The 23,623-nt window shown below is 28.1% G+C and overlaps 4 protein-coding genes and 1 long non-coding RNA gene across 6 annotated transcripts; 2 read left to right on the forward strand and 3 right to left on the reverse strand.

Moving 5' to 3' along the window:
- Positions 1 to 2,154: 2,154 nt before the first annotated feature.
- On the reverse strand, positions 2,155 to 4,979 carry LOC149055815 (uncharacterized). Its single transcript, XR_016191601.1, has 2 exons — positions 4,178 to 4,979; positions 2,155 to 4,078 (listed from the first exon to the last, which is right to left on the reverse strand). It is a non-coding gene; the product is annotated as an uncharacterized LOC149055815 (long non-coding RNA).
- Positions 3,267 to 8,070, forward strand: LOC107164059 (uncharacterized). Of its 2 annotated transcripts, XM_089227096.1 has the most exons (6): positions 3,896 to 4,035; positions 5,963 to 6,171; positions 6,261 to 6,394; positions 6,585 to 6,766; positions 6,853 to 6,991; positions 7,076 to 8,070. In XM_089227096.1, the coding sequence occupies exons 2-6, from the start codon at positions 6,110 to 6,112 to the stop codon at positions 7,234 to 7,236; spliced, it is 678 nt and encodes a 225-aa protein (XP_089083222.1). In that variant the 5' UTR covers positions 3,896 to 4,035; positions 5,963 to 6,109; the 3' UTR covers positions 7,237 to 8,070. The 2 variants fall into 2 exon arrangements, with proteins under 2 accessions (XP_089083221.1, XP_089083222.1); XM_089227095.1 differs by lacking the exon at positions 5,963 to 6,171 and having other exon boundaries at positions 3,267 to 4,035.
- A 1,669-nt stretch (positions 8,071 to 9,739) lies between these two features.
- Positions 9,740 to 13,318, forward strand: LOC149055816 (zinc finger MYM-type protein 1-like). The gene is made up of 3 exons (XM_089226953.1): positions 9,740 to 10,412; positions 10,543 to 12,692; positions 13,310 to 13,318. The coding sequence occupies exons 1-3, from the start codon at positions 10,214 to 10,216 to the stop codon at positions 13,316 to 13,318; spliced, it is 2,358 nt and encodes a 785-aa protein (XP_089083079.1). The 5' UTR covers positions 9,740 to 10,213.
- A 1,167-nt stretch (positions 13,319 to 14,485) lies between these two features.
- On the reverse strand, positions 14,486 to 15,326 carry LOC149055817 (uncharacterized). Its single transcript, XM_089226954.1, has 5 exons — positions 15,247 to 15,326; positions 15,060 to 15,158; positions 14,952 to 14,990; positions 14,802 to 14,886; positions 14,486 to 14,738 (listed from the first exon to the last, which is right to left on the reverse strand). Exons 2-5 carry the CDS (start codon positions 15,091 to 15,093, stop codon positions 14,486 to 14,488), a joined length of 411 nt encoding a protein of 136 aa, XP_089083080.1. The 5' UTR covers positions 15,094 to 15,158; positions 15,247 to 15,326.
- On the reverse strand, positions 15,233 to 15,738 carry LOC149055818 (uncharacterized). The gene is made up of 3 exons (XM_089226955.1): positions 15,677 to 15,738; positions 15,389 to 15,588; positions 15,233 to 15,318 (listed from the first exon to the last, which is right to left on the reverse strand). The coding sequence occupies exons 1-3, from the start codon at positions 15,736 to 15,738 to the stop codon at positions 15,233 to 15,235; spliced, it is 348 nt and encodes a 115-aa protein (XP_089083081.1).
- Between the last annotated feature and the right edge of the window lie 7,885 nt (positions 15,739 to 23,623).

Genomic DNA, 23,623 nt, shown 5'->3' on the forward strand with positions numbered 1-23,623 from the left:
CCGTAATTAGCCTTGGGTACTTCGTATCACATATTATTATATTTTATTATACAGTATGCACAATGACACAGGACCGGATTGGACACATTTGACCCATCGAGTTTTTTATGCATTATCGGCTCACTTACAAACTTAAATATCAACAACAACCTACAACCATTACACTATAGTTTGGCAAGTTTAACACTTAGACTCCATTTTGTCGACATTAAACTCAATACATTTTCAGTCAGCAGCCTCACTCCTTAAAAGTCCTAAAATTGTCACGGCCCAACAAATTTTACTCGGTAACTCGGCGCATCAATCAGGAGCAATCCGGCCCTGCAATGACATTTTAAAAATATTTATATAAATGTTAAGGTATTGTCTATTGGCTAATTATATCATGAACCTAGTTAAACCTAATAACCTAATTATATCCTTAACATATTATATTGTAAGTCTATATTGACATAAAGTTAATAAAAATAATATATGTACATAATATATTAGTAGTAGGTACATACATTTTTTATACCTAAGTAGATATATAGTTAGACTAACTATCTCAGCTACAGTGGTGGTTTATCCCGAAGATGGGCCTGTGTGCAAAACTAAAAAAAGCCCCCCCCCCTTCGTTTTTTAATTAAATAATATAGTTATAGATATATAAATTCAAATTTAAAGTAAGAATTTTTATTATAAAATTTTAAAATCTTATGCAAACCCACAAGGTACCTACTTTCCATTTTTATTAAAATTTCAATTACATAAGAAATAAGATGAAATTACGTCATACAAATAAAAAAAGTTTTGTGGAACGTTGAACAATAATGGGCCCCCTGTAGCCGAGGGCCTGTTGCATTTGCACACATCGCACACATGTATAACACACCACTGCTCATCTAATAATCGTTTTTTGTATGCAGCGATTTATTATTGAATTTAACATATCCATTAGTGTTTAGTGACTTACTTTTCAGTTTTTTTGGATAAAAATGTATTGTTGGTGATCATAATTCTGAGTTCTTCGTGTTATAAACATTCCGAGGATATTTTAATATTTTTTGTGTAGTCCATTTCTTGTAATCATATTGCATACTTGTTTATTCTTAACGTGTCTCTTAGTTAATTAAATGTATCTGAATTCTACTCCCATCGACAAAAACAGCAAATAGCCGAGCATGACTCTTTCAAAAAATATAATTTAAATATAATATTATAATCAGTTGTTTATACCTACTTAAAATTTGTTCACATGAATTTAGAGGTTTAATAATACCTAGGTGGCTAGGTAATAATAAATGTCTTAATAGTAATCATTATTGACTAATGATATTTAAAAATAGATATAAACTTTTTATATAAATTATTTATTTGTTTGTGTTCATAGTTATCTGAAATGTAGAGCAACATTATTCAACTAACAATAATACACGTGTATTGCTGCATAATAATAATTAATATCTTCTATATTAGATTAATATTTTATTTTATTTTTGTTTTGCTTCTTGGACGTATATAATTGTTTTAGTAAACTGTCGCGTTTCGAGTCTTCTTAATTAATTATGTAATAAAGTACAGATAATTTTCGATTACTTACAGCACAAAATTTGGTGTCTAATCAGTCATCTGATCATAATAACCTATATTTATATAATTTATTCATTATAACTACTCGTATTATAATAAATTAAGAGTTACCGAAACAATTTACCTACTCCGATAATGATGTTGTGTTTATAGTCCGTCAATGACTTTAGTGATATCAGGGTTGAAATGTAGGTATTGATAAAGTATTATAATAGTATTATAAGCGCACGTGTAGTTTAATTAACTGATTCATACTTTGGAAAATGTAAAGAAACTTATTATAAATTATAATAAATATTTAATGACTTTCCTACACGAAATAATTTAAAAATTAACTTTAAGTTTCACTAGTCTTAAATGTCATTTAGCGGAGTAGACAGAAGTGAACCAACATTTTGTTGGATACTCATGTGGCCCTCTACCACTTCACTCCACTTAACTAAACTCGAAAAACCTACTCAATAACTCATAAACTTCTCTTTCAAAGTTCAAATTTTATATTTTGAAGTAGTTACTCAAAAAAAAAAAAACATTCAATTAAAAATATGGTAATTTAAAAAAATAATTCCAAAACATTAATAATTTTCGCAAATAATGAGTGTCTCATTTATTAATTATTATGGACCAACCGGTAAATAATCCATGAAATTTAAAAATGGTTATAATGTTGACATTTCCTAAAAATATAATTTTTTTATAAATAAAATCCACAGTTTACAGGTTCTTGTCACCTAGAAAATATGATAAATGACAGTTCAGGGACATCCAATTGACGAAAATTCTCAACCAAAGGTACGGCGCCATCTGTTCTCCATGCATTTCAACGCTGTAAAGGCCGAACTTTCTGAGTTCTGTGAATGCTTGATAGTGCGCGACGGCCGTTCGTATTTCGTAGTACGAACTTCGTACACGGTCGAGCGACTGTTTCGATAAGGGGATTCGATACCGCGATTTTCTGTCATTGTCTAGCACATGCGCGTCATAGGATTTAGCCGTATTTTTTGCGATACGTACCGATGGCTATAGTGAAGCGATTAGAATTATAAAAACAGATTTGAATTTGTCATCAAATCTACTTGAAATCGACTTTCCCGCGTTTACATAAGCATAACATTAATTAGAATTTGGAAGACAATATCGAAAATGTTGAAAAGTCGATCTCAAGTAGTCTTGACGACAAATTCAAATCTGTTTTTATAATTCTTGTTGCTTCACTATTTCCATCGGTATGTTTGGAAAAAAATACGGCTAAAATCCTGTAACGCGCATGTGTTAGACAAAGACAGAAAATCACGGTATCAAATCTGAAATCCCCTTAACCATCAATAAGTTTGATCCTGTGATAATACTCGGATAATATCGAAATGACAGATGTGTGCACGACCAATTTGGCCACAAAGTCCTCGAAGTAAAATATTATATTATTATTGTTCAATTAATATTAGGATTTAATAGGTCCCCTTTCCCCTTAGTCCTTCTGTACTACAATACATTCAATACAAAATACAATATTATGCATTTATGCTTACATCCAAACAACGGCTTCTTATCTTCCTCCAAACACCAGCACAAGGTGGATTTATAAATCTATAAATCCACCTTGCACCAGCAGCTGATGTGGAGTCGTCGATGACTGATAAAGTGATAACGGAACGTCAGATAACAGTTCTGAGCGGGGTGATAACACTGTATACAGTGTACACTCATGTTATAATTATATTACAATTTTAAAAATAAAAATCTATAATAAGGCACGTACTACATTATTATTTATAAATAATAATACTTTTTGTATACAACGTCTGCCGCCGTATTTGATTATTATTACATCAGATAAATACCAACTTCATTGACCATTGTTCATTACCGTTTGCGTTCCCGACCGTGGTCCACTGGTTAACTACAATAATTACTGGTGCGGCATAAAAGCATAAAACTCGATCGATACTCTTTCCGATTCCGGTTGATACGACGCCTGTGTTCGGAATTTTAAATACATAGGTACCTATTAGATATTATTTATATTCATATTTCATTGTTAATTGTTATTACTTATTACTATTATTACTGTTATTGTTATCACCGTCGTTTCGCACGAGACGCCGTGTGTCGAGACCTCACAATCTCAGTCATTGTGACGGCCAATTATAGGTACCGTCTGTTTTGTTATAATATTATGCCGTTGTAAGACAAGAGACCGGTCCCGGTCTCCCACGGTCGTCTCCATCTTAAAATGTAGTTGTGCCCGCGACCGGATCAACCTGCTGCCGACGAAGAACGAAGAGCACTGTGACCGACAATGGCCGTGTGGCTGGAAGTATTATTTGTGGCGTTTTTCATATCGTTGCCGTTCCTCTACGATACTCGACGAACGTTCCGCTATCACTTCCGTCTGGCCATATTCTCCGTGCTCGCCTCCCTAACGTCCCTGCTTGCCGTCTTCCAGTTCAAACACCGGTCCAGGTAATTGTACGGCTGTTGTCCGCCATACCGTTTATTATGAATACTAGTAAATACTTTTTTATCAATTTCGGATTTTACTCTCAGTTCAAATAATAAGTTTTCAGAATATATATATTATATATGTGAGTATATTATATCCTACCTGCTTTCCTGTCCTCCATTATTGGATGCGACTTATTTAGATAGCTTATATTTCTTATAGGTGGATCGGCAGACTTGAGAGATTCAGTTCCTGAAAGCTTTCTAAAATAACTTATGCCTTTGGGATACACCGTTCATATTTTCACTCAAAACTTATGTTTAAACATTGATCGTTTAAAGACTAGAGTCCTTACTATTATACCTATGCTTTGTTGTATAAAATTACTTTTATTACTGTTGATATTTGATTACCTTACTGGCATATACCTAATTTATTTATAAAACCTTGGAGAATCTTATAAAAAATATTTTTTTATGATAATTTTACAATAATTGCTGTTATCAGTTACATTACTCGTGGTTTGTTCATTAAGAATGCAGGCATTAATCATTAACTCTATGGTCTGGCTGCCTGTTATAGATTATTATTTTTTTTTACATTCCTATTATTCTTTATGCTATCGAGTGTTTGCATGAAAGATTATAATACGTTCCTATTTTCCAATATCATTGATTATACATATATATAATACATAATAATTGCTATTATACATGGTCTATGATTTTCATTGTTAAAATGAGGTTTTTCTCAATTTAAAAGTTAGTAGCTTGTATTGCATTCAGTTATCCAATATTACAATTATAAAGTTAAAATATCAATTTATACTTCCTATATTAGAACTTAGATTAATAAATTAAATACCGATGGCTGATAGTAGCGAACATTATGTTGAATGTGTAAAATGAAAAAGAATTAAGTTATAGTCTAAATAATTTTTCTTTCACTTAGGTATAATTGATTATTTATTATAATATGTCTCCAGGACCACCATAAAAGGGAAGGAGCTGTTTGACTTTGACCTGTTGAAATTAATTTTTAATCTTTAAAATTTTGATAGAATTACTTATTTTATGATAATATAAATACAAATATAATATTATATTAAGTAGAAATATTTAAGGAACACTCAAATTGCTTGTAATAGGCTATAATTTATTAGAAGTTTTGTAAAAGACCCACTAACACATTTAGTAAAGAATCCAAAATTTGATAGTAGAAGAGGACATAGTATTAAACTTGAATTTGTATTTTTCAATTTGAAGTTACAGATTTTCATAATTAAGGCTTATATTTACACAATTTTAGAAACCTATATTCTACCATTACTTACTTAAGTAGAGTACTTTTACTCGGTTGAGACATTTTATCTTCATAATGATAATGTTTACACGAGTGTTTACATCTTATTACCAATTAAATGCTTAAAAAATATAAACTAGATACCTCTTACCTATCTAGTTTAGTTAAAATGAAGTACTCATTAACTATTTTAGAAAAAATGATTGATGTTAAAATATATTAGGTAATTTATAATATTTATCACTATTATTTTAGAAAAGAAAACTGATAAAGTTTATAAAAAAAAACTTTGTGTGGGGGTCAAAAAAAAAAGGTGCCCTGAACCTGAGTAACCTACTGAATGTTAAATCATGTATATAAAATAAATTATATTTATAGGTACTAAACAACAAATCTAAAAATATGCTGATACATAATAAATCTTAGCCTAGTAATTACAATTCAAGCATATTTTAATAATAAATACCTACCTATATAATATTTTAACATTCAACACTTATCTTGTACAATTTAAATAAATAATATGTAAATACAATCACGATTAATGAGATTATCTATTCTCCATAACTCACATTAACAGAGTAGAATAACAAAATAATTTACAATGTTTTTGTTTTTGTTTTAACATTGAATCAATACATCAAGACTTATAGATTCATACGCCATCTTCATAGATAATTGGACTCGATATTGGACGTTTAACACATATAGTAGTGATTAACATAAATAATATTTTAGAAGAATGGTACTTTCGAACAATATGATTTGATAATAATAATATAAAAAGATTAAATGTATCTATTGCTAATGTGCAGCCTTGTAGGAGACTTAAATATATTTCTGGCATATAAAAGGCATGTTATTGATTTGTATAAATTATTATTTCATATAAAATATAAAATGTTCTATTAGCTTTAACCAAATGTTTTAACCTATGTTGCAGGTTGATTGCATATTTTGGGCAACAAATCTCAGATTTATTGTCCATTGAATGGCGCCTACATGGAAAACAAAATCTATCATCAACACGTACCAGAGTGGCAATTATAAATTATCAAACTGACATTGATACATTAGGTTAATGTTATTATTTAAAATTTTTGATTTAAATGAATACCAATGAATACTAATATTAGAATAAAAGATACACTCACTTGTCAACTTGTCAAACATTTTTTTTTTTTGTTATCTAAGCATAATATAGATAAATTAAATTTAAAGTACTTGTCATTATATCTAGTGTAACATTTATTTTATATTTTTACAGGACTCTTGCATTTGGTGTATTGTCAAGAAATGGAACTGAATATAATTTCTGAGACAAATTTCATCACCTTATGGCCGTTTTCATTTTTTCCATGGCTAATCTCTTTGGCCTTGTGTCCCATTCAATTTTTTTATACCAATTTGAGGTTATTGCATTTTTCTACAGCATTAATTGATTCTGAGGTAAATATAATAAAAAAAATATTTAAATTGTATTAAACAAAATAATGTATATATTATATATATTTTTTTATTCTAACTGTTCATAGCCTACAATTTTATTGGCATCCAGTACAATGACAAATGAAGAAACTATTAAAATGGCTTTTAAAAAAAAGTTGCCTATTCAACCTATTGTATTTTCCAACAATTATTTCATAAACAAAGAAAAACATATGTTTGAGCCAGGTGTTCATATAGCCTTAGCATTATTAGTTTATTACAAATAATATAATGTTATTAACATCTCATTGTGATCTTTAATTATTTCAGGTCGTGTAATAATATCTGTGATGCCAATTATAGAAACTGATGGTTTATTGGCAAATGATATACCTAAATTCAGTAATGAAATATGTTCCAAAATACGTACAGAATATGATAATATAAGCAAAACAACTCAATTGGGCGACTATCAAACACCATCATTTTAGGCCTTAGAGTTAATACTATTTATAATACTCTTCCATGCACAATTTTTAATTAGCAAAATGACAAGTTATATTAATTATTTAATTTAAAAGACACATTTCCATTCACTGTGTTATGCCTTAAAAGTAAATTTACACTACTTAAATGTTGATAATTCTTGATTGTTTTATATATTTAATTCTTTGTTTCTTATTTTACCTATTTGTTTTTCGTGAGTTTGTTTTATATATATATATATATATATATATTTATTTATATATGTATATTTATAAATATAGATATATTTTGTTCTTATTGGCTGTGCAATATAATTTGTAAACTATTAGATATGTATTAATATATTTCATTTTTTAAACTGCGATAGTCATTAACCGTTACATAATCTACGTATCTGAATAGGTATCTAAATACCTAAGAAGTATTTATTTTTTTATTCTTGAACTAGTCATAATTAGTATTATCTTTTATTTAATTGTTAACTCAGTTTTAAATGAATATGTATGTGTTTTTCTTCAAATATTGTTTCTTGTGTTTTATTTAGATTTCCATTAATTTTAACATAGTTTTATTGTGTTCAAATATCAAAATAATATGACTTATAAAAACATTTGTGTATTTTATCATCTATTTGTAAAAGAAATATTTTAACTGTTAATGGGGTTGGGTGCAATTATGTATGTAACGTACTATGTGAATAAAATATGTCCAATATAGATATAAAAATAAAAGAAATAGTGATGATTTAAAGAATATTCACTAACTACTATTTCTAAGAAAAAAAACTATACATTAAGATTTTAATTTGACATCCAATAAAGCTATCTCTAAGTTACTTATTTATTGTCTCTGTTATTAATTTATTACGGTACTATCATTTTCTACTATATTTATGAGTCTGCACCTAATTCACCTACTATAATTTAAATTTTGTTTAAAAAAATTGTTAGGGTAAACAGGTAGTTGGCAAAATACTTATTTTATGACAATAAAACATTACAATTTTAAAATGCTCATATGGTACAAAATTAAAATATATTCAAATAATAGTTAAATTCATACTTCACTGTTAAGTGGTAATATTAAGTGGTAATATTAAGTGTTATGTCAATGTGTCATTGTGTCAAGCTAATAATTAAACTCATTCTAACTAAACAACAATAATGAAATCAGGGACAACTCAACCTGAACCCATCTCTGTAATTCAAAATATAGTTTTCTTTTCAGCAATGACTAATACAGTACTACAATTAGTGCCGTTTCCAGGTTTTGCGGCCTTGGGCATCATTAGAATTCGAGGCCTTGGACTCACAGTATTATATGCTAAAATGTTTGTAACTATTTTATTTACTCTAAGTTAAGATGACATATGTCAGTAAAACTTTATTCAATAAAAAATTTAAAAAAAAACAATTATTTACACAATATATTACATTATTGTATGTATTTGTATATAAGTGAAGCCCTGTCCCATTTGCCCTGCCCTCAAAATAACACTGACTACAATATTAGTTACCTATCTTCCAGCATCATAAAAATAATAGGTAATTTATTTTAAATTTGTAAATAAATATTTTTAAATTTCTATAAGAACAAAGTATTTTGTATCTTGATTCATATGTATTTCTTACATTTTCCAACCTTAAAACCCAAAATTATTTTGTATTAATGCTTAAAAAAAAATAGAAAGTTTTAAATTACAATAAATAGCTGAAAAATAAAATTAGTCAAAATATTTTGAAATGTTTATTGTGTACAAAAAATATAGTCTGATTAACTAATAGCCAAATATATCAAATTTCTACATCATATCTTTTGAACAAGGGTACTACTCTCTATGAAATCTATCTATCGTTGAAGGTTTGGACCAATGTCATCATAATTAAAGAATAATTTACTCTTAAAAATGATGAAGAATTTCTCTAATTAATTTTCAGTCAAAAACTTTGTAAAATTTTGTAAAAAATATTCAACCAAGGATATTAAAATTAGAGGTGATTTTTTTGAAGTAACTCCAATACTAATATATTATTACCATAGATACCTACTTTATATTTTCACCAAATATTAATAATATAATATATAACCATATCCTATAATATTTTATGAATCACAATTTACTCTTTTGAATATTTTTATTTTATATCAGTTTAATATTGCATCATTTTCATTACAATGCAATTTTAAACAAACAATCAATGTCACTATTTCGAATCTATTCTAAAAACATGGAAATTAAAATTTCTGACTTTCCACGATGGGTCTCTATCATAGAGTATCAACGTGCTATAGAAATATTAAATAAATGGTGATGCTTGGTTAAGATTGAGACACATTCGTTTCTAATGCGTTATTCCTTGGTACAGTCGATGGCCACGGACTGAGAGCCGAGCCAAGCGCTGTTTAGTTGAGTTTGGTTAGGTTTAGTGAGGTTTAATTTAACCTTACTAAACCTAACCAAACCCAACTAAATCTAACATCGCCAACGGTATTGGCCGGTACAGGGGCGGAGTGGCCCACCGGGATACCGGGAAAAATCCCGGTGGCCTGGAAGCCAAATGGCCCGTTTACCTAAAGTATAGATAATAATAATGTAGAGTAATGAAAAAATTTATTTATCTATATATATACGAAGACGAAATCAAATTTAATTATAAGTATACCGTATCTAATATACGCACGTATATACCCACTTCAGTTCAGTTCACACTATCTATTTTTATAACTTTCGCTGTAGCCTTCTATGTCTTCGACACGGAGTATTATGTCTATATTATATTATATCTGTGGTCTACGACAATATCTTATCGGTTTATCGCCTCGCTATACTATCGAATCAAATGTACATTACTATATTTTTTCGTTATTTTGTCATTAGATAAAATACGTTGCGAGTGGTAACTACATTTATATTTCATACGTATTAAAAAGTTTTGTTTTTAAATATTATATTCATTTCAACCTAAAATATTTCTCATCAAAATGAGCGATAATAAGAAAAGAAAAGGTGGCGCTGAAAGAGAGAGGGAAAAAAGTAAAAAGTTATTGATGTTAAGTGGAAAACAATGTATGAGATTAGATTCATATTTTGGTAAAAGAAATCCAGTTACACTTTCAACGGATTCGGAAAATATCTCTGATCATAATGATTTATCATTTGAAACGGATCATACTTCCCAAGGTAAGCTTATCAAATAAAATTATTTTTTTATATAGGTACCATATAAGTTATAAATTATTTAATAAATTTTAAGTTATAACAAAAAAAGTAAAAAGTTTACCCCTTGACCACCCTTTTTTTTATTTAACAGATATTAACGAGTTTACTAACGATGAAAAAATATTAAATTCCGAAAATAGTAGTTCTGCTCTAATGCAACTTCAACATGACACTCCGGTTATCAATCCAGAAAAAAACGTAGAATTAAACAAATTTAAGAAACCAAATTCTCATAATTTAAAGTACTTTTTTCAAATTCATCCGGTACAACCGTCTGATGATTCAATTTTACCATTTTCGAGTAAAAAGGTATTTTTTCGTAACAACAAATTAAATAGGAATTGGTGTACATACAATGAGCATTCAAAACAAATATTTTGTTCCGTTTGTTTGGCTTTTTCGACTGACAGTAATGCATTTACTAATGGTATGAGTGACTGGAAACATGTTTACCAGCGTATTTCAGAACACGAGGCAAGTAAATGTCATATGCAATGCTCTGAAGCTTATTTTATGCATGTTCAACAAAAAAATATTGAAAATTTATTATTAGTTGACCAAAAAAGAATACAAAGAGAAGAAGTTAAGAAAAATAGGGCAGTACTTGAGAGAATTATTGAAGTTATCAAGGTTATTGGAAAACGTGGTTTAAGTATACGAGGTAAAAATAATGAAGCTGCTTATTTACTCAATGACCCTATCTTAGATCATGGCAATTTCCTTGAAATGATTATATTATTAAGTAAATATGACGCTGTTTTAAATGAACATTTGAATAAAATTATAAATACGAGCGAAAAAATGCATAAACATGGATCTCAAGGGCGTGGAAGTTTTGTTACTCTTTTAAGTCACTATTCAATAGATAATGTAGTTACATCAATCTCTTCATTAATAAAGTCTACTATTTCAAATCAAATAAAACAATCAGATATGTTTTCTGTTTTGATTGATACTACCCAGGATATCTCGGTGATAGACCAGTGTTCAATTGTACTAAGGTACGTAATAAATGGAGAAATAAATGAAAAATTAGTCGCTGTTAAGTGCTGTACTGATTCTACAGGGGAAGGTATGATGAAGTTATTACAATCTGCATTATTTTCATTAGACATAAACATTACTCGTTGTATTGGGAATGCTACAGATGGTGCAGCTAATATGCAAGGCATGTATAAAGGTTTTACGTCTTGGCTTAGCAAAACAGCGCCCGAACAAGTTCATGTTTGGTGCTATAGCCACGTTTTAAACCTGGTAATATGTGACGCTACAAAAAACCCAGTTAAAGTAGCAACGTTCTTTTCTATCATTAATTCATGTGCCGTATTTTTTAAAGAATCATACCAGCGTATGAATATTTGGAAGTCAATAAGTAATAATCATCACGATAATATTCGAAATAAACGTCTTCAAATCATCGGAGAAACGAGATGGACCGCAAAGCAAACAGCCCTTAACAGAATTTTTGGTACTTATGATAAATTTGACGATGCTTTGTATACAGAGTTGATTATTTGTCTATCTAAAATATCTAATAATGAAGGTTTTAAGCCCGATATTCGATCTAAAGCTAACTGTTTATTGTCATCATTATTGAAGTATGAAAATATCCTCATTGCACATATGTTTATGAAAATATTTTCTATAACAGGTCCCTTATCAAGATACTTGCAAACAAGTGGCTTAGATTTATTAAAATGTCAACAAATGGTCGAAGGCACTTTAAAACAAATAGAAAAACTCCAACGAGATATGGAAAATATAAAAATAACATGTGATAAGTTTATAGAAAAGGCTCAACGAATTATTGATTTAGAAATTGAAAATACTGAAGATGAAAAAAATAAGAAAGATTTAGAAATGTGTGATATTCAAGATCAGTTTGAAAATAAACGTATTCAAAGAAAGAAAAGGATGTCTACTTATGAAACGGAAGATGAACCAATAATTAATGCTGCAAAAAAATTTGAAGTTGAAATTTATAATAAAGTATTTGATGCTATTATACGAAGTATGACTTCAAGGTTTATTAAAAATAATACATTATACTTTGATCTTTCTCTATTATCGCCAAACAATTTTGAATCATTCAAAAATGGAATGCCGAGTGGTGCATTATCTACATTATCTTTGAAACTTAAACCATTTATTGAATGTAACAATGATGTTGAACAAATTAAAAGCAGTTTATGTGAAGAATTATTACATTTTTCTAGCTCATGGGAATTTTTAAAAAAATCAGTAAATGACGAATATAATATGATATATTGTGAAGATAGTGAAAATTCTGATGACAAAGAAGATTCAAATTCATGTAAAATAAAGCCATGCAGAAGTTGTCAAAATTGTCCTCTTTGTTGTTACAAGGCCTTAATTAAATATAGTTTATTTTCTAACACATATCCAACTTTGATGTTGGCATATCAATTCTTACTGACATTACCCGTAACACAAGTTGCGTGTGAAAGATCATTTTCAACACTGAAGTATATAAAAAACCGATTAAGAAGTACGATGAGCAACGAACACTTAGAAAATTTCATGTTAATGGCAATCGAGAAAAAAACACTAGTCGAACTTAACAATGACGAAATAATAAACTCTGTTGGAGAAAAGAGTAAATTATTAAACAAATTATTATTGTAAGCATTGATTAAGTAGGTATGTTATGAGTAATGTTATAAGTTAATGTTAATGTTATAAGTAAAACAATTATTATAATTATATCTGAAGCTAAAGTAGTTTATTCTTTGTAAGTTAATATATTTATTTTAATTTTATTAGAACATATTATAGGTATAAAAACAATAATGATTTATTATTATTTTGGTTTGTGTATTTTTATTTCGGTTTTATAGTTTTGTTAATAGTTTTATCTGTAAAATACATGCACTGTTATATTGTATTTTAGTACCTACCTATTTGTTGTTTGTCTGCCTATATATATTTACATACAAAATTAGATAAAATACAATTTTTAATCAGGAATTGAAAATTTTGAGTGGCCTGGAGAAAATTAATTTTCCTGGCCTGAATTTTTTTCCCACTCCGCCCCTGGGCCGGTAGGTATGAGAATTAAATTAATTCGATAATAGCAGCGCTGTCTACTGCTGCCATGACAAAATATAGAGGTATATCAGCAGCAAAACGTATTGGAATCTTGTTTGCCCATCCCAACTGTTTTCTACGAGTTTTTACGATTTTCTTGCTTTAATATATGCGACTAGTGAGAAACGGAGAACGAAATGCACAGAAACAGTGGGGTATTATATGGGTATCACAATGTTGCTGACATACCTAAATACTAATTGTCATGACTGCAGCTGCTAAATCCACAGACATAATAATAAATTATTATTATTATTATGTCTATGGCTAAATCACTACCGCGTAAGTAATGAACAGGCCGTTACTGATGCTCAATTTGCTTGCTAGATAGCGCTGCCATATACGATTTACAATGATGGGGAGTACAACAACTACGACGTAATGAAATGTGAGCAAAAAATGTCTCAATCCGGTTATTACTATTTACGAAAATTTATTAAAAAGCTCCCCTCCTCTCACATAACGTTTTGACTAGTTTTTCCATTAAATATAATGTATGATTTTAATAAACTTTTTGAATTACCAATTAAGTTTAATCTAAAAATATATACTATAAAAATTCACAAAATATTATAATAAAATGATCGTTAACCTACAGGTAATATTTTGTGTTCACAATTGGTATTCTCTGATGTATGAAACGTATTAAGTACTTAAATTCCACAAAAATAATGCATTTTGAATTAAAATCTGGGTCCTATGGTTATTAACATAGACATATAAAGAGATGGACTGCGCTTAGAGAGAGAGGTGTCAAGTCATCATTGTTAAAGAGAGAAAAATATATACTACAGGTTGGCATGGAGTAAACGACATATGTAACTTTATTATTCCATATAAAAAATAAAAATTATAGTGATTACAAAAATAGGATTATATTTTAATACAATTACCCTGTTATGTACATGCCACAAACATGTAACTTTTTAAGCAAGACAAACCTTTAAAACTGTAAAACAATTATCACTTATAATCTTTTTTTCATTTTTTAAATAGTTCACTAAATTATCCAGTGTCTTAATTTTTTTTCTCAAACGGTAGTTTTCATTTTGTAAGATCTTGATTTTTTTTTTATGCTCATTATACATATGTTTACTAGCATTCCAAAATTTAAGTCTGCTATTTGGACTTTCTATTTCCAAAGGATCTGAAAAATCACCTACAAAACACTTTCGCTTCCTAAACATAATATTGTAATGTTGAAAATGTTTACTAATTTGAGTCATTTTATGAATTAATTACTTCTTTGCCGGTTCAGTATGTTTACTGTTTACTTCCTTTACTTTAACGACTGTTGTATTTGTACTTTCTAAATGCTGAATTCCACCTAAGGATTATTTATTAAACAATTTTGTTATAATTTAAAAATTAGTGTTTAAAATATTAACTTACTAATGGAAGTGTTTAAATTATCAATAGATGGATCTGTACCTATTAAATAAAAAATATTAAGTATAAACTATAAAATTTAAAATTAAATTAAATTAAATAATAACTGACATGCATAGGATGTTGACATGTTCTTTTCTAGCATATTTTCATTGCCAAATAATTGTATAGGTTCAATTATAGTAGTATTGTTTAGTTCTGAAATTGTACCTAAATAAATGTATACATATTATTGATGTGGATTTTTACAAATTAGTAGGTATGTTAATATTTTCTAAGGTTCTCTAAAACAGCTTACTATTAGAAATATTTAAACCATATTTGTTAGTTGAGGTAATATCATCATATGCTAATTGTCTTTTAATAGGAGCTGTAAAAAAATATTTTTAATTAAATTGTTTTTTCCTTTTTTTACTTTTTTCAACTTATACTAAACAAACTTGACAGATTTTTACCATTTACAATAAATATACATGGAATTGCAGATTTTTTTAAGATTTTCTTCCCATAAACACCGCCAATATAATAATCATCATATGTAAAATGATTTTCACATATCAATGAATTTTTTGTAGCTTCAAAACCAGGTATATGTTTTTTTATCATTTCTGTCCAATCATGAACTCTACCTTTAGGTATACTGTAAAATGTAAATAAGATTACATTTGTATACCTAGTAATTTATTAGTTGAAAATGTTTTTATATTTCTTCAACAAAAATAAATTACCTGTGAATCATTAGGCCATTTTTTTCACTAGTGCCACAACCTTTAATTGAGCAGTACCTCATTGTGTTTAAAACAAGTATTTAAAATGTTAATAAATAAATTGAAATTGATTTAAAATATATAATTTTAAGATTTAATACAAAAACCACATGAGATTAAATTTGATTAATATAATATTATCTTCCCAAATCCCAAGGTTTATCAAATAATAAATATTTAAACCATAGCACGATTTAAAGTAAAAAATGAAAATATTTCAGATTATTTATTTATATTTATTTAGATTTTATAGAATAAAGCTTGGAAGAATTGATATGATAATATTTTATAATCCATGATACCCTTTAGTATTAGTCTGTCTCTCTCTCTGAATAGTTGATTTGCCTTTAATGGACGGGGGGTGAGGAAAGCGCAGTCCATCTCTTTATATGTCTATGGTTATTAACTTATATAAAAATCGAATTTTAAGTGAAATGAAGTTGAGGATCGTATTGGTCCACTACCAAGATGTTCTAATATTCTAAATATAGATGTAAAAAAAAAAAATATTATCATGCAAAATAATAATCATCATATTATTCATACCTAATAGGTGGATTAATTTGTACCAGCCCTGGGGATATAATTGCATAGTAAGCAAGTGGCTCAGTCAGCCCCTGAGGCTATATAATATAGGTACTTAGGTAGGTACCTATTTTGTATTAAACGTGTGAACAACAAATTATGTACTACGCCAACACGTAGGTACAAACATAATAATATTATAATGAATAAGGTAATAAAAATATAAACATAAATCGTTTGACTTTAAAAATCTGAGATGTATATAATATAATTTTTTTTTTGACGTTGCTCGTATAAGTGTCACGACGTTTATCACTACAAGTACCTACCTAATGGCGTAAGAGGAGGTGCTGTATTGCAGACTGCAGTTGGGATAACTTGGAACACTCCTCGCTGTATTTATTTCTGCAAAAATGGATGTATTAATTGCAACACGATTCGGATTTCTACAAAATATATTATATAACGTTGTTAGTAAGTTGTCGTATGAATCTAACTTTTTTTTTCATATTTCATAATATTAATATGGTAATGATTGATGACTATAATCTATGAATGAGAGCGTGAAAAGTCACCCCTTTCCCCATGTATTATATTGAAGAATACAATTAAAACAACCCCCAAAAAAATCCTGGCTACCCGCCTGTCTGCAGTTTAAAATTACACACCGATAGGTATATCATAATATATTAACATCATATTATCGTCGGTTAAAACTTATACATTTAAAATCCTATTTTCTATAAACTACACTATATGTATAGTGCGGTAGCCAATGCTCTATAAAATCCATACATATAGTTTCCATTTAGTTTTTTACCAAAATTTCATAACAATATGTTATATCAAATTTTGTGGTGCAAACAACAGATTTGAAAAAACAATTACGCGTTGGTAAGCAACACAATTTGATGGAGACGTCATTCTTATTAATTGAGTAGTAACCGACGCAATACGAGTGCCATAATATATTAATTGTTTACATTGACGTAAACGGTGAATAGTCGATTACATTAATGTATGTGGCGCTCGCAGCATAGTATTTTTATCACGACGCTGTACGCCTGTACCTATACAAATGCGTATAGTACCTAGGTAACTGCATCAAATAACAAGAATGTTGAAAGTGACAACGATTTTTGTGTCATAGTGACTGTCGCGAGTTGTATAGCATAATCTTACAATAATAATATTTAAGTAGGAAACTCGAACTATTTTTATTTTAATTAGCCCTACAGCACCTAGCTTACCACAGCTGGAACAATAATACTTACAATATTACATTGTTTTCCGATGAATTTTATGAGCACATTTCGTTAATAAGTAAAGTTCTTCTCAAAACGTTGTTCCAAGTTTATGTGTACATTTAACAACCGAAAACCCCATTTACCTGCTGAAATAGGTATATAGATAGCTATTATAATTTATAATACTTTATGAACCCGCTCGACTACATAATATGACATTTGTATATTTATTACAATTTGCAAGTTGATGGCCGATGGCACGACTACGTTAAAATAAATCTAATATTATACCAAAATACTTTTCCGTTGTTTTTTTGAATAGCCGGGTGTATACTATACAAATTTAATATTAAATTTTCTTAATTTTTATAAAATATACATCTCGAAGAACTGTTTTAATGAATTCTGAATAGTAATTGTTTTTTTCCTTTGACTTAAGAAAAAAAAAGTAATAATAAAAAAACCGAATTAATTTTCTTCTTCTCTAAGAAAGAACTGCAATTATATCGAACTAAGAATAAACTAATTAATCTTTTTCGAAAAATACTTGTTTTTTTTTCTCTTTAAAAATGTCATAATGACCGAAATTCGGTATACATAGTATTAAATCAATTCATTTATTCATTGATGTTTTTTTTTTTGTTTTTACAAATAATTTTTAATAATTTGTTAATTTTTCCGTCAAAAACGTACATTAATATTATTCAATATTTCTTTATAACTATTACCGAGAAGGAAGTAAAGGAATTGAAACAAGTTATAGTTTTAAGGTGTAATTGATGTTTTTTTCTAAATTATATCTTTCGATAAGCTTTGCAGCGATTTCGGCTTGCAATAATATTATAAAAGTGTGCTTTTATTTAATTCTATTAAGTATAGATTTCTGAGGAGGTCCATGAGTTGATCCTATTTAAATTTAATTGATTCAGTGCAACATTTTTTTAATACTATATTTATTCACTAAGGATTTGTTTATTACGTATAATTATATTCTTAAGTGAACAATTTTGAGAAAATAATTTTTTTTTTGGAATTTTATAATACAAACGCTAACTGGTTTCGAAATTATATATGCGTATGACGAGGTAGATACATAAGTTTAAAACATAATAAGTTACTTCTTGTTTTAGGTATAACAAATATATAATATAGACAAGAGCGTTTCTCGACAGTTTTTGAAGGGTAGTACTAAGCTTAATACATTTATACTAATAAATACAGTTGATAGTTTTGGAATTTTGAAACGACATTTGTGCAGACTACTGATGTTATAAGACTACATCACAGGTTCCGATATTCCATTATAAAAACACTAAAATAGAAATAATCGTATTAATTTCAAAAAATGAACTGAATATCTTAAATTAAATGTAAATTAGACAAAGAGAAAGTGAGAAAAATATAAATTTTAATATGCTTATTATTGCCTAAATAATTAAAACAAATTGAATTTGTATATTTCCATTCACAAATATTCCCTAGATTATCATGAAATATTAAATAGGTACATTAAGCTTTGTAAGTTAGTAGGTACGAACTCTACAGGTATAGTGTTCTGAAAAATGTTGTTAGTTTTTTACATTGATATACGTTTTTACTTCGTCAAATATTCATTCTCTACTATTTGAATTAGAAAGTTAGGTTCATTATATTACAATTTACTACAATTTAAATTTCATAACAAATAATTAATTTGTAGGCACGCAGCCTAATGGAAAATACATGAGTATGTTGGTCATAGAACGTATTTTCAATTTCAATGATATAATATTATTATGTTCACAGTATTTTTTAATATAAATCGGCTGGCCAACGAAGAAAATTATTTGTGCATTTATCACGTAAAACATGTTTAAAAATAATCGACAAACATGGTTTATAAATACAAACCATCAATAACTTTTAATTGTAGGCATATATTTAAGGTTAATACATTTAATTTAGTTTTACCATATTTTATATATTATATTGAATATTATGCATATATGTAATTCTATACTATACTAGAACTAGGTGGTCAACATTATATAATTAAATATATATATATTTTTTTTTTTCAACTTCAGTTATACAAATATTATTTATTTATTCATACGAGTATATATAAGGGTTGAACCTAATTCAAAATATGCTTAAGCTAAATAGACAAATAAAGATTTTGCAAAATTAAAACAATGTATGAAAAGTAGTCAACTATGAATACTATTTAACTGATATAAATTGAAACATTCATAAGCGTTATTTGGGAATTTGAAAACGTATAAGTAGGTATAGATATCAATAATTTGAAAGTTTTATAATGCTTGAGAAATTGTTTTCTGAATGCGTTTGAAAATAAAATTGTTATATATATCGAGTTTTAACACTATCTGTATATCGGGATTTAAAATTTTTTTTTTAACACAGCAGAAAACAGCCTGTGTTCTTTACACAAAATTTGTACGATACGTGTCTTAGTCATGAACAACGTTTTCTTCATAAAAAACCATTTTTTTTTTTTAAGTACGTCATCATTTACTTTTTCGCGATAAGATAAACAAAATATTGGTCTTTATTAAACATAAAATAAATTAATATTATTTATTGATTAAGGTTGTATTATAATATTATATTTTTATCAAGTATAATTATTATAAATTAACTCTTCTGCACATCTAGATAAAGCTTGAAACACACCAGCAGATTATCTGTTGAAAATCACTGCTCTAGGTATAATAAACTTAGATGTGAAGTTCAAATATGTTCATACTTGCATTTCATGTATTAGTTAGGTTTTTTTTTTGTGAAAAATATATGACAGTTCTTTTTTAATAGTTTTAATTAACCATTATTATTCAGAACATTTTTTATAAATTCTTGTAATTATTTTACACTGTACTATTACTATAGCATTTCTTTTAGCTTTTTTTTATCAATGGTATCAATGCCACCGCAAGTATACATGTATACATACTGCAGTATGTAAAATACATATATTATTATATTAAATAAAAATAATATACTTGTTACAATATATTGTATCAAAATTAATTGCAAACAACCACGATATATGGTATGTGGTATGAGCTGAAGAGTTTTTTCCCCATAAAATTTGTAAGAAGCATTTGTAAGTTTATTATATTTTCTTAGTTCTATACTCCTTTATAATTTAATTGATAAAACTGTAATTCGTTTTAAGCCTATTTCTAAACGCACAATGTATTTGAAATGTGTATAATTAAACAATATTATCCCACTGAAATTCTATATAAAAAGAAAAACTTCCACTTCACTTACTGTGCAGGTATCTGCATAGTATCTGATGTATGAAATGTGATTCTAATTAACCATATATTCCTTTAACATTCAATATCATAAAGAAAATGAAGCTAAGATTATGTATCTATGAGTACCTAATATTAATAAGTTTACATGTATGTACAATATTGCAAACTTGGTCGGTATAAAACGCATTAAAAAGAAAATACCTAATAAATAACCACTCAAAGACCCTTTTACATCATATTATGATAGTAATATGTAGGCATCATATACAATATAGGATAATATAATAAATATTATGTTTTTCGTAGATCATTTCGATAATTTGGTGTCAAACTGTCTGACACCGATGTACTTAAATGGATGTCGAAGTTGAGATATCTGTAGATTATAGTTGAAAGTGACACGAGTCATACAGTTTATTAAATGATCGCTCGCGATTAAATATAATATTCGTCTGGGAGCGTACGCAGTAATCGGGTGGACGAAAAAAAAGGATTAAAATGCGCTCTAAAAGGACCCTAAGCTGTTTGATATTTTGGAGGGACACGTGTCGTCTTAAAAGCAGTTCACCAAACAATTGTTCGATAGATTCGTGTCGTCGATAACAACGCGCATAACCGGTCGGTAGCCATACAAGAGAAAAAAAAATAGAAAAAATAAAAACCAAAAAAAAGAAGCCCCGGAGGCAAAATGAATTATATTACACGGAGGACGAAAAAAGAAACGAAAGCGGTTCCTTTGACGAATTTTCTTTTTTCTTTGAGGTATTTTATTGGAGGGCTCTTTGGTTAGCGTTTTAACCGAACCGCTTCCGAATATAGCACATTTCTTGCTATTTATCTGCGTAAAACGTGAAGTGTGTACACATATGATTTCCCTTGGTGCGTCTACCAATACTCTGTGTATATTTTCACACTTGTCCATTATGCATAAAAGTCGTGCGATTGACGCTCTCTAAATAAAATCCGTAGGTTCGTTGCAACTTAAGACTTCCATTACACACACACACCAGCGCGCGCGCACACACACAAATAGTATGTAAGGTTAAATAACCACTACAACGTAGGTAGCGAAGCTAAAATGAAAATTCGTCTTATATATGAAGATGCGACTATCTCAAAATTGACACACATACACACACACCTTCAAAATATTTATAACTACTCCATCAAACAGTAAACACATCATCCTCCACTGCCCAAACTCCAATGAAGTTAGGAAAGACTTCAACATCTGTGACAACCTGTACAAGGCAATTGGTCCATTTTCTAACTAAAAAACATAATTTTATATCTAAAAAAAAATTAAATTCTTCAATAACATATAATTATGTGAAAATGTAATAAATTTTTTAAAGCTAATAACCTATGTAGTTGATAAATAAGTTTAAAAAAGCAGTACTATGAAACATTTTATAAAAATAAATCATAGATTATTATGATACTGATTGAAATCGTCTTATTCTTATAGATAATATTGTAGGTATTTAAATGAAAAAATAAACTTAAGTAATTCAAATTTCTTAGATATATTATTATTTATTTATTATAAAAGCAAGGTACAGTTCTGGTTTTAAGTATAGTAAAATAAACTTATTATTATAATTTTTTTAAGATGATATTTTAAAACATTAATTCATCTTGTTTCAGTATCTTTCATTGATCATTATGATTTATGTTTATTTTATTTTATACATATATCACGGGGCACCTAATCAAGGTTTGCTGCTGTCTATACTATGGTGTAAAAGTACTAACTAGAAAAGTGTATAAAGTGTACAACTAAAAGAAAAGTCTTAAATGTTAAGAGGTTATACTGTCACAAAGTTTAACGGTCCTATAGTAACGTCGTTACATTTTATAAGTAAGTGTTAAGGGTGGCGGCGGCGATGAGTTCATAAATAAAGTCATTATTTTGCAAACAGGATATTAAATTACTATCACAATTTACATTTACTTACTATTATTTTTATTTAAATTATTTTTATATGTTTTATATTATAAAATATAATACATTGAATTTGGAAAAAAAGCGTTAAATCCATGTTACACAAATAATAGTGGCAAAATTAGTTTTGGATAAATTATGTAATTAAAAGTATAAAGGTAACTTTTTTGAATCTACAGAATACTAGCTGCTTCACTAACAACAATAATAGACGGACAACAAAAGTTTATTATTACCTATTCAAAATGATATTATGTGTTCAAAACAAATGTAAAGTTGCCGACTCTATACCAATCGTCTAGCAACAATACTGCTTTCTAACAGTGATTATTATTTTTTGTAATACAAAACGATAGAAGTTTATACTAAAATGTTTATCACACTATTTGCTAAGAGAGCCCGGTGGCACTTAAATATAGACACATAATGAACCATCTGGCTTTTTGTTCCATGATGTATAAATATTCAATTCTGAAATGGTATGAAGCATTAAATATGTAAACTTTAAATTCCCGTCGGTCGACCAAGTGTTCGTATTGTAGGCAACGCGGCCAATTAACCTAATCTATCTTTAAATAAAATATTATGAAATATTTTGTTCTTAAGGTTCGGATATCCAAAGGAAATCCAAAATAACTTACATGAACGCATTTCACAGCACACAATACAAATTACAATTTGGTCAAGTGACTTGTGTCAGTTGTATCACTATATTATCGTATTTGTTATGAATTATGATTATATAATAAGACCAACATACATGTCCATCTGTATGTTTCGTAGTGCACAGGAACATAATATAATAATAACCGTACCAAAAACACCGATTTATAATAATAATAATTATTTATTGAAATAACAAGCTATTTTCTTTGTTACAGCCTGCCTGTGTAAAATAAAATCAGACGTCGTTGAATCCATCGAA

This window comes from Diuraphis noxia, unplaced genomic scaffold (assembly GCF_037042655.1).
Source record: "Diuraphis noxia isolate RWA-SAM2 unplaced genomic scaffold, SU_Dnox_SAM2 contig0004, whole genome shotgun sequence".
In the NCBI taxonomy this organism is placed as follows: Eukaryota; Metazoa; Arthropoda; class Insecta; order Hemiptera; family Aphididae; genus Diuraphis; species Diuraphis noxia.